At 38.8% G+C, this 11,761-nt stretch overlaps 1 protein-coding gene across 4 annotated transcripts in view; it reads right to left on the bottom strand.

Moving 5' to 3' along the window:
• Window positions 1-3,934: 3,934 nt before the first annotated feature.
• Window positions 3,935-11,761, bottom strand: part of FRY (FRY microtubule binding protein) — a 439,393-nt gene continuing 431,566 nt past the window's right edge. For all 4 annotated transcript variants that reach the window (XM_059378057.1, XM_059378054.1, XM_059378056.1 and 1 more), the window contains 2 exons: window positions 5,904-6,106; window positions 3,935-5,317 (listed from right to left, as the gene is read on the bottom strand). In XM_059378057.1, the coding sequence (XP_059234040.1) occupies window positions 5,059-5,317; window positions 5,904-6,106 (462 nt within the window). In that variant the 3' untranslated portion in view covers window positions 3,935-5,058. The remainder of the gene's footprint in view (window positions 5,318-5,903; window positions 6,107-11,761) is intronic.

Below are 11,761 nucleotides of genomic sequence, written 5' to 3'. Positions count from 1 at the left end.
TTGGTCCTTAACCAAGTGTCTGCCTCTCCTATCCTTTTTGATGTGGTCTTCTCTCTGACTTAACTGTGGAAGGTCTGGTCTGTCAGTCTTCAGGTCATTATCTGAGTTAGTTGCATAGATATAGTTGTTGCCTTGGTGTGTCTCAGGATCCTCCTACTCTGCTATCTTCTTAACTTCCTTATCTTCTTCCTTAAAAAAAATTTTTTTTTCCAGCTTGGTTGCATTCCAGTGTTCTGTCTTCCCCGATCGCTGCTCTGTTCTTCTGTATCTTTTAATCTGCTATTGATTCTCTCTAGTGTGTTTTTCATTTTAGTCATTTTGTTCTTCAACTCTTATTTATATTTTCTGTCTCTTTATTGAAGTTCTCACTGAGTTTATCCACTCTTCTCTAGGTTTGGTGAACATCTATATGAGCAATACTTTGAATTCTTTATCAGGTAGCTTATCTCTATTTTGTTTGGTTATTTTTCTGAGGTTTTGTATTCTTTCTTTTGGAGCATATTCTTCTTCTCATTTTGTTTCTTCAAATTAGGAAAACGACTACTTCTCTCAATATTAAAGGAGTAGCCTTGTGTAGGAACATCCCCTGTGTTGATGGCATGTATCTGGCAGCTTTGGCCAGCTGGCTGGAGCTTCATCAGGTGCAGGCCAGTGTTTTGGGGCACTTTGCACTGGAGATTCTCTGGTAGGATGTCTAGAGCTTGGGTGGGTATGGGCTGAGGCTTTACATGCAGGGGCATCCTGGTGGGATGGGTGGAGCAGAAGCCAGCATATCCTGAGGTACTCCATGCCCAGGCTACCTTGGTGGGATGGCTGGTTGTAGTGGGCAAAGGTCGGGGGTTTTAGGGTGTGTGCCACCCAAAGACAGCTGTGGTGGGATGGTCAAAACTGGAGTGTGTTCTGTGGCTGCCTTGAGATGATGGCTGGAACTGCTATGGGCTAGGAGTTTGGGGCTTCTGGAGGTGGCCAACTGGCTAAAGCATTTGGGCCCTGTTTCTGCTCTTGCTATCAGGTGGAGGGGGAGCATAAACAGTGGTGCTCACCAGTACCCATGGCTACAGAGAGAGTTGTAGCAGTCCATTGCTGGGCAGAAGCTCTAGGAGTTATGAGTTTTCTTCACTTAAAGTTTAGTTACCCTTTAAACTATTTTCTTTTGTTTTGTTATATCTCAGGTTGGGGGAATCGAGAATAGCTCCTTTAATGCTATCTCTTTCTGCTGCATCTTATAGTATCACGTGTGGGATTTCCATCGGTACCATGTATCTCTCTCTCCTGCTGTTCTTTGTGTGGTCCCTCTATTTGTTTGGCTAACTCTTGATATCCTCCTCAAGGAGGAGAATTATAACCTTGTTGGGTAGAGTATCATTTATTTTTTTAAAGATTTTATTTGTTTGTCAGAGAGAGAGGGGGAGAGAGAGAGAGAGCGAGCGCACAGGCAGACAGAATGGCAGGCAGAGGCAGAGGGAGAAGCAGGCTCCCTGCCTATCAAGGAGCCCAATGTGCGACTTGATCCCAGGATGCTGGGATCATGACCTGAGTCGAAGGCAGCTGCTTAGCCAACTGAGTCACCCAGGCGTCCCGAGTATCATATATTTTTTTTAAGCTTGTTTTTCCTCTTAGCACTTTGAATATCTCATGCCTACCACTTACGGCCTGCAAAATTTCTCCTGAGAAATAGGCTGATAGTCTTATGGTGGTTCCCTTAGATATAACTAATTTTCTTCTTACTTTAAAATTTTTCTTTTTATGTTTAATTTAATTTTCTCATTATAATATGCCTTCTTGTGGATCTTTTTGAACTTGTTTGGGGACTGCATGTCTGTTTCCTTATTTTAGGATGATTTCAGCTGTTAGATCTTCTTATAAAAAGTTTTATTTTATAAAACAAGTTTTATGTTCCTTTTTCTCTTCTCATGGGACCTTTATAATATGAATATTAATTTGTATGCTTGATATTATCCCAGAGGTATATTAAAACTATCCCTATTTCCAAAAAAATCTTTCTTTTGCTGTTCAGTCTGGGTGATTTCTAGTACCAGGTCTTCTAGATTTCTAATCCATTCTTCTCTATCATCTAATCTGCTGTTTATCCCCTTAGTGTATTTTTCATTTGTTATTGTAGTCCTCAGATCTGATTAATACCTTTCTGTATTTTCTCTTTGTTGAAGTTCTGTGTTTATCCATTCTTCTCTTAAATTCAATAAGCATCTTTATTTACTATTACTTTGAACTCTATCAGGTAGATTGCTTATCCCTATTTCATTCTTTTTTTGAATGTCAGTTTTTTTTTCTTTCATTTGGAACATGTTGCTCTCTCTTTATTTTGTCCAATTCTGCTTCTGTGTAGTGCAATCACCTGTTAACCCAAAAGTGCAATCACCTATCCACTAGACCCATGTGCCCCAGGGCTGTTCACTCTGCGGAATGCGTGTATTGCCCTATTGCAGTGGTGCCAGACTGCTGTGGGTATATTGCTGTGCAGGAGTGGTGCCGGTCCTAGCTGGCTGTGCATCTGGCAGCAACTGATGTGGGTGTGCTAATGGGATTAGGCTGGTGCCTAGCCTGGCTGGCTGTGAGGACCTGCTGAGATGCAAGGTTGTACAGGGCTCTCAGTGGGGCATGTTCCCTGGCATTAGGAGTCTAGGGGGACGATTCCAAAATAGAACTTGCCAGTGCTGGGTTCAGCCTGGTAGAATGAGTGAACAAAAGTGGCTGCTGCTAGCGTCTGTCTCCAGTTGTGTCCCAGTTGTCTCCTCTCTGGGAGGCACTTCCAAATTTTTAAGTGGGTCTCTTTCACCTATGGTGTGTGCACTTTCAATCTGGTATTTGTACACTGGCTTCTGGGTTGAGTGAGTTTACATGAACCTTTTAAAGAATGGGTTGCCCTTTCCCTGCAGTTCTAATTTGCTTGGACATACTCCCTTGTGGTTTTCATAGTCATGTGTTTTGGGAACTCTTCCCTCCTGTGCAGGATGTAAGGGTTAGGGTTCCTAATAAAGATCTCAAGTATCTGGATTTTAAGGGGAAAGTGTTTACTTTGAGAACTCTCCTAACCATGGAACACTATGCCGGTAGTGTGTGTTCTTTAGCGAGACCATATCCCTGCCTCTTCTGTCTCAGTACTTTTTTTTTTTTTTGCAAAGGCTCTGTTAATCCAGTTTCTAGGTCCCCTTCTGTGGGATTTATTCTGAATGTAATTATAGATTTTTGTATACATTGAATGAGGTGCGTTCAGAATCTTCCTATGCCACCATCTTGAATCCTCCCCCATCTCAAGAAAGTTATTACAATTGGTTAATAGTTGTACCTTTGGGAACTTAAAAATTCCTGGCTCATACTCCCCGTTACTGTGTGCATGTAATTTTCTATTTGTAGAAAATTACTACTTAAGATTTAGTTTTGGTATGTTAGAGAAGGAAGTTATATTTGTTAGTCTCAGTAAATACGAGTAGGAAGACAGTAACAGATTGTCGTGTGTGTCTATGTCCCTGTTTTTCATGTGGGGTGGAGATAGATGAGCAATGGTGACAGAATTAAAACTCTTACTTTTCCTTAGAGTCTATCTCACAATTTAAAGTATAACAATCTTATGACAGATATTGACAAGTAGAGCTCACTCTTCTGATTTCTCTTTTTGGTTGATTAGAAAGAGCTGATTGAAGGTCACAGTCTTAACTTAGTGTCCACTTCCAAAGTGGTAACAGATAGTTCCTGCCTCACGGGGTCCCTGTGCTTGCTGCTCAGCCCCAGTGAAAGCCAATCGTGGAATGTATATGAGTGGTACTCCTTGGGGTAACCCACATGCAAACCTGTAAAAGTGTGTCGAAGGCAACGATCTCTAAACCAGAAATAAAATCCATGGTCGATGTGTATTTTTTTTTTTTTTTTTTTTAGTCTAAAGGAAGTTCTGAATAGATTATCAACCAAGATTACATCACAAAAACTTTGAATGTATTTACAGAGTGAATAAGTTACATAGATCAACTTTGAATATGTTTCTGATGTGCAACTGGCTTACATGCACACAGCTAACACTTGACAGCATTAATCTGAAGGAGAAAACTTAAGAATGGCCCTTTACATATATGTTACAAATAAAATATGACATTTCTTAAGTAACAAAGTGACAACTCATAGTTTATCTTTATGATTCTACTTCTGGCTATCCAAATGGATATTAAAATATGCATGCGTGACAGGTGAAAAGACTTGGAATTTATAATGTGAATTTCTTTAACTTTTTTTCCTACAAAATGGCAAAGTTGGTTAAAATTAACACTCATCCTTTTGTAGTATAAATATGCTCATATAAGCAACTTTCTAGTAAAAAGCAGCCAAGACCCTTACAAAAAGGTCTATCTGGACCATATTTGGTGCTAGGGTCCTAATCACAGACTTCTGCAAAGAGATTCAGGGCTTTCAGAAACAGTAGCCTAGCAACATAAGAAAGGTACTTCATAGCAGCTCCTTTTAGATACAGTAATCATATTCAAATTACAGTGTATATTAAATTGTCCATTTACAATTCCCTTTTCACATAAACAGGCTGTCAGCTTTTGACCGTCTTACAGTTTTCAGTGGCCAGCTTCATTCTGCCTGCCCCTTCCTCAGCCCAACAAAAAAAGAAAACAAAAGAAAAGGAAAAACAAAAGAATGTACAAGTTTTAGAATATAAAATATTTTAGTGAAGAAAACATTGCACTTTTGCCAATCTAAAATTGTTTCTAGAAAGGAAAGGTATCGTTCAGTGTAGTCGGCTTTGGTATGCAATGGAAGTCACTTTCTTCAGTAGTGAGTTGCATCTGCTCAGTAAAATAACACCTTTGTGCCACACAGCATAACGGATGGAGTCTGTCCCAGAATATTCTATGCTACCTTGGTTCTGATAGTATTGCTACACATTGGAAGTTCTGTCATCCTGTTTAGAAAAAGTCCTACAGGTAACAAGAGGGAGAACAGTCTGACCAAGCCTTCTGAAGGCTGAAAAGACACTGAATGACGTCACCCCAGCATGACAGCACCCCCAGCTTGGAACCCATGGGGGATGGGAAGCTCCTGTCAGAGACTAGTGCCAGAAACACTGGAGTCTGGAAGAAAAGTAGTGAGGACTCGGTAACTCTGGGCTCTGCGAATCATGTCCCGGATCTCCATGTTCAGCTCCATCAGCTTGGTGCAGATTTCAGTCAGGCTCTGGTTTGATCCCACCAACGCATAAGTACCCGTTTGTCCCAGAGTTTGATGGCGGAAATAAATATTCAGTAGTGTCTGGACCTCATCATCAGAACTGCTTCCAAAGATGTCATTGGGCCACAGACTTCTGTAGTCAAAAAACAGCATAGATTAGAGGTATTATTGGTTACAAAGTTGAGAGGTTATGAGCCTCTGTAGTATAAGAGTATTTTGAGGTATAACTCACATACTACTATACAATTCAACCATCTGAAGCATACAATGCAGTGGCTTTTACTACATTTAGAGTTTTGCAAGCATCACCATAACTGATTATGGAATGTTACTGGTTCTGATGAAAATATCCAAAGCTTCTAAATATCAGAACGGAATTTGATGATCATAAAACATTTATTTGCTATAGGATTCTGGTTCCAGTGACTGTGACTATACTATCCAAATGCAGGGGGAAAAGAACATATTTAAATAATTTTCAAAGTATACCCCAACAACCCCAACCCTACAGGAATGATAAAAGACCAGAAGTAACACCTATACTTTAAACATGTAAGTTCTGAAATCTTATAGCTGGCATGGTAATGAGAAAGATCTGAGAAGGATGTGTATAAAATATCTAGATGTCCCATCTGTAGTGATTCAGTCCCCAACCATGACAAAGTAACTATCAGGCAGGCATTTCCTTTCACTGTTTCTAAAAGAAATAGTCGAGTTACCTGCATTCCCTGATTTGCCGTAAAGCCTTGCCAAGTTCATTGTTCTTCAGGCACTCCAGCATGGACTGGATGGCTGCTTCAGTGGATGTGAAGGTTGGCTCAGACCATGCACCCTCTATATAGAGAGGGTCAGCTGCAATGGCTGCAGTGGCCTCCTTCAGGTTTTTCTTTAAGTCACTCAGTTCCCTGGACATATTTAGCAGCTGTTAAAAAAAATTATTTTTATTATGTTTAGTTGCAGGCTAGATTTTGCATCCCCAAGAGAGAAAATTTTCATTTCTCTGCTTCTGGTTAAGTATAAGCTAAATATATTGGTAAACTGAAATTGAACAAATAGAACTACTACCTGGTATGTGTAAGGGGTTATATACATTGTGTAAGGGGTTATATACATTGCATAACTTTCTGTATCAAACACTGGGATACTCTCCTTAGATGAGAGGTTAACATTTCCTTTAAAATGTTTTCTGTTTAAGTAGAAGGGCATATCCAGAGTTAAAATGCATAAGATAATAGGGTTGGGTAGAGCTTGGTTCAAATGCCAATTCTACACTGTATTATGGGACCATACTCAAATAAATAGACTTTTATGTGCTTCAGTTTTCTGATCTGTGAGACTGGAGACATTACCCACCTCACAGGTAACTTTAAAGATGAGATGATGTATATAAAATGCTTAGTACAGTTTGGCACATAAAAGCTTACTAAACTTAATCTCGAACATGGATCTTGTTTGAAAAATAACTTTCTCTCATTTGTATGCCATAGGAAAGATGAAAGATATAATTTAAGGAAGAAGAAAAAATCTCAAGGTAATGTTAGTATTCGTGTTACAGAGCTAAGAGGTATTTTACCTCAAAATTATTGGTATCAAAAGATAAATCAAAAAAAGAACCTATGTCACTTTTTAGTGCCCCCCCAAAGTACTATGGAAGTCAACTGTTTTTCAATTTGATCCCAAGAGCATTTTTAAAAAGTTGATGTGCCTTTAAAGATTTGTTCGCCTTTGTAAGGTAAATTGGTGATGTCTGTTTCCTTTGGAAAGTTGATTTACCCAACATCTTCATCTTTACTCATTCCCAGATAGTTAACTGAACCATGTATAGAACCAAAGCCTTCCAGAATTATTTGTCTTCACACAGGTAACTGTTACATACAACTACCTACTCCAATGCTAGGTTTGAAATTTACTGAGGTAATCCTTTTAAGTATGGTATTAGAGGAGGATCCTAATCTCACCTCCTTTCATAGATACAGAGGCTACAACCACATATAATGGAACTCCCTCTGAAGACCATTCCAAGACTAGCAGAACAGATCTTCTACAGCTAAAGATAGAAAGAAAAGCCACATTGATAAGGGTAGGAGGGGCAGAGAGCCAAACCCTGGGTTTGGTGATCCATAAGGAAGAGTGATCTCACAGGTGCAGAGGTCTTTCCTGAGTAGTGAGGGGATTAATCCCCTGTCATGGGAATCAGCATGGAGAAGATGAGCTTCTATAACACCTGGTTTTGAAAATCAGGCTCCAGAAGAGTGGGAGGACTATAGTAAACTGAGACTGCTTTTAAAGGGCCAGCAGATTCTATCAATCACTCTAGGATTCATTACAAAGGCAGTAGTATGAAAAGCACCTTGGTTATATATGATTTGTGGACTAAATTTTAAAGCAAATTTCAGATAGGCAGGGATCTGTAGGAGCTTTCTGTTGGAATGGGAGTGTTGGCAGCCAACTTTTTTCTTCCTCTCCTTAAGTCTGGCTGGCCTGACACTCGTGGGAGCCAGTTCTGACAATCTCCATCTACTTTGCTAGCCCTGCTTGCCCTGTCCTGGCAGATGACCCTCCTACCACATGGGGCAGGCTGCCCCAGGCAGGATGGGCAGGCCTTTTGCCCAGAATGTACCAGGGGCTAACCCCATCCATCAGCAGGCCTGCAGCAGCTGCAGACAGGCAACTCAGCCAGCCTTGCTGGGGTCAGCCCTGCTCACTAATGTGCCTAAAGCAGTCATGGCCCAGTCACAGAAGGAAGACACATATACCCCACACAGGGGACACCCCTGGAATGCCTGGTTCTGGTGTCGAGGGGAATGCACTACAGGGCTCCACAGGACACCTTTTACATAGGGCCACTACTTTCAAGACATAATACACTGAAACAGAGGTAGACAAAATGAGGGAAGAGGGGAATATGTTACAAATGAAAGTACAAGATAAAGCCTCAGGAAAAGTACTAAACAAAACAGATAAAAGTTGAAAGTGAGGGTCATAAAGATATTCGCTAGAGCTGAGTAGATGAACTCATGAGAATTTCAACAAAGAGAAAATATAAACAAGCATCAATAAGGGTCGGAGAATACAATAACTGAAAAGACAAATACAACAGGGGAATTAAAGGTAATTAGAGATGGAGAAGAATAGCTCAGTGATCTGAAAGACCGAGTAATGAAGAACACCCATGCTGAACAGCAAAAAAGAAAACTGAATTTTAAAAAATGAGGATAAGTTTGGGACCTTTAGATAACATCAGTTTTACTAACATTTATAGGGGTCAGAAGGAGGACAGAGAGAGAGAAAGGGGGCAGATAACTTATTTAAAGATGTAATAGCAGACAATTTCCCTAACCTGGAGAATGAGATATCCAGGTAGTACAGAGAGCCTCTAACAAGACGAACCCAAAGGAGGTCACATGATACTTAAAATGTCAAATGCACCAATAGGAAGGCAATTAGTTACATAAAAGGGAAGCCCCAAAAGGCTATAAGCTGATTTCTTAGCAGAACCTTTGAGTATATCATGCCACTTCCTTTTGGCCTGCAAAGTGTTGAAAGGGAAAAAGTCTACAACCACAAATACCCTACTTAGTGTATCATTCAGAATTGAAGGAGAGCGTTTCCCAGAAAAACAAAATTAATTTATCACCACTAAAGCAGTCTTACAGGAAATGTTAAAGACACTTCTTTAAACAAGGAAGTGTCCATTACTAGGAGAAATTATGAAAGGAAAAAATTTACTGGTAAACATATACTAAAGATAGTAATAGATCAATCACTTAGAAAGCTAGAATGATGACTAAAAGAAAAAAATAGTAAAATCGATCATATCTACAAAAATTAGGTGATACACAAAGAGATCTAAAATATGTCATATACATAAAATGAGGTAGAATTTAAAATGTACTGCTTTTAGAATGTGTTTGAAGTGACCAACTTAAAACATCCTGCTATATACATATACATAGAATGTTATATATGAACCTCATAGTAACCACAAACATATTACAGACACAAAAATAGAAAGCCAAGACTAACACTGAAGAAGGTAAAGTTATAAAAAAAAAAAAGGAAAGAAAGAGAAGAACTACAGAAATATTGCTTTGAATGTAAATGGACTAAATGCTCCAATCAAAACATATAGGATGAAAGAATCAATGAAACAAGATGGGATTGGGAGGGAGACAAACCATAAGTGACTCTTAATCTCACAAAACAAACTGAGGGTTGCTGGGGGGAGGGGGTTTGGGAGAACGGGGTGGGATTATGGACATTGGAGAGGGTATGTGCTTTGGTGAGTGCTGTGAAGTGTGTAAACCTGGTAATTCACAGACCTGTACCCCTGGGGATAAAAATATATGTTTATAAAAAATAAAAAATTAAAAAAAACCATATAGGATGAATGAAAGGATAAAAAGAAAAACAAGACCCACCTGTATGCTGCCTATAGGAGATCTGGTTCAGACCTAAAGACACATACAGACTGAAAGTGAAGGAAAGGAAAAAATATTCTGTGCAAATGGAAATGGAAAAAAAAAAAAGCTGGGATGGAAATGCTTATGCCAGACAAAATAGACTTTGAAACAAAGACTAACCATGTAAACACATGGTTCAAAATCTATGGGACTTAGCAATGATACTTCTAAGAGGAAAGTTTATAGTGATACAGGCCTACCTCTAGCAACAAGAAAAATGTCAATCTAACCTTACATCTAAAGAAACTAGAAAAGGAAGAACAAAGCATGGTTAGTAGAAGGAAGGAAATAACAAGACTAGAGTAGGAATAAATGAAATATAAAAAATATAAAAGATCAATGAAGGTAAGAGTTTTATCAGAAAAGATAAAAACTTAGCATAATACCCTCTAGCTCCATCCACAGTGTTGCATATGGCAAGATTTCATTCTTTTTTATCCATTCATCAATTGATGGACACCTGGGCTTTTTCATAATTTGGCTATTTCTGATAATGCTGCTATAAACATCAGTATGCATGTGACCCTTCGAATTAGTATTTCTGTATCCTTTGGGTAAATACCTAGTAGTATAATGCTGGCTTATAAGGTAGTTCTATTTTTAATTTTTTGAGGAATCTTCATACTATTTTCCAGAGTGGCTATACCAGAGTCTACATTCCCACCAACAATATGAGTGTTCCCTTTCTCCACATCTTCTCCAACACCTATTATTTCTTGTGTTGTTAATTTTAGCTGTTCTGACTTGTGTGATTTTTAAAGATATATTTTAGAGAGAGAGAGTGAGTTCAGTGAGTGGGGGAAGGGGCAGAGGGAGAGAATTTCAAGCAGATTCCCCACGGAATGTGGAGCCTGACATCGGGCTTGATCTCATGACCCTGAGATCATGACCTGAGCCAAAACCAAGAGTCAGATGCTCAGCTGACTGAACCACCCAGGTGCCCCTCTCATCATGGTTTTGATTTGTATTTCCCTGATGATGAGTGATGTTGAGCATCTTTTCACATGCATTATGTTAAGCGAAATAATTCAGTCAGAGAAAGACAATACTGTATGATTTCATTCATGTGGAATTTAAGAAACAAAACAAACATCAGGGAAAGGGAGAAAGAAAAAAGGAGGCAAACTATAGAGAACAAACTGAGGGTTGATGGAAAGGAGATTTGTGGGGAATTGGCTAAATGGCTGATGGGCATTAAGGAGGGTACTTGTGATGAGCACTGGGTGTTGTATGTAATTGATGAATCATTAAATTCTACTCCTGAAACCAATATTACACTTTATATTAACTAGAATTTTAAAAACTTGAAACAAAAAAGTACATAAAATACACAATAAAAAAAGAAGAACTGATTAACCTTTAGCTAGACTCATCATGAAAAAAAGGGAGGACATTCATTGAATGAATAAAATCAGAAGTGAAAGAGATGTCACAACTGACAGCACAGAAATACAAAAGACTCTAATAGACTATTATGAAAAATTATACAATTGGACAACATAAAAGAAATGGATAAATTCCTAGAAACAGTCTTCGAGACTGAATCAGGAATAGAAAATCTGAACAGACTGATTACTAGTAATGAAACTGAATAATCCAAAAATTCCCAACATCAAACTGAGGGTTTTAGATGGGAGAGGGTGGGGGATGGGTGAGCCCGGTGATGGGTATAAATGAGGGCAAGGAGTGCATGGAGCACTGGGTGTTAGACACAAACAATGAATCATGGAACACTACATCAAAAACATGATGTACTGTATGGTGACTAACATGATAAAAAAATTATAAAAAATGAAAACTTCCAACAAAAAATCCAGAACCAAATAGCTTCACAAGTGACTCCATACCAAACATGTGAAAAATATTTAATACCTATCCTTCTCAAACTATTTCCAAAATTGTAGAGGATGGAATGCTTCCAAATTCGTTGTACAAAGCCAGTATAATCCAAAATCCAAAATCAGACAAGCACAGTACAGAAAAAAGATTAAAGGCCAATATTCCTGATTGATATAAATGTAAAAACTGTCAACACATTTGCAAACAGAGTTCAACAATATATTAAAAGGATCATTTATCATGACCAAGGAGATTTATTTCAGGGAGGCAGGGAT

The sequence above is a fragment of the Mustela nigripes genome, chromosome 15, assembly GCF_022355385.1.
Source record: "Mustela nigripes isolate SB6536 chromosome 15, MUSNIG.SB6536, whole genome shotgun sequence".
NCBI classification, from domain to species: Eukaryota; Metazoa; Chordata; class Mammalia; order Carnivora; family Mustelidae; genus Mustela; species Mustela nigripes.
Note: the sequence above shows the minus strand (reverse complement) of the source record. Positions and strands in the feature narration are given on the sequence as shown.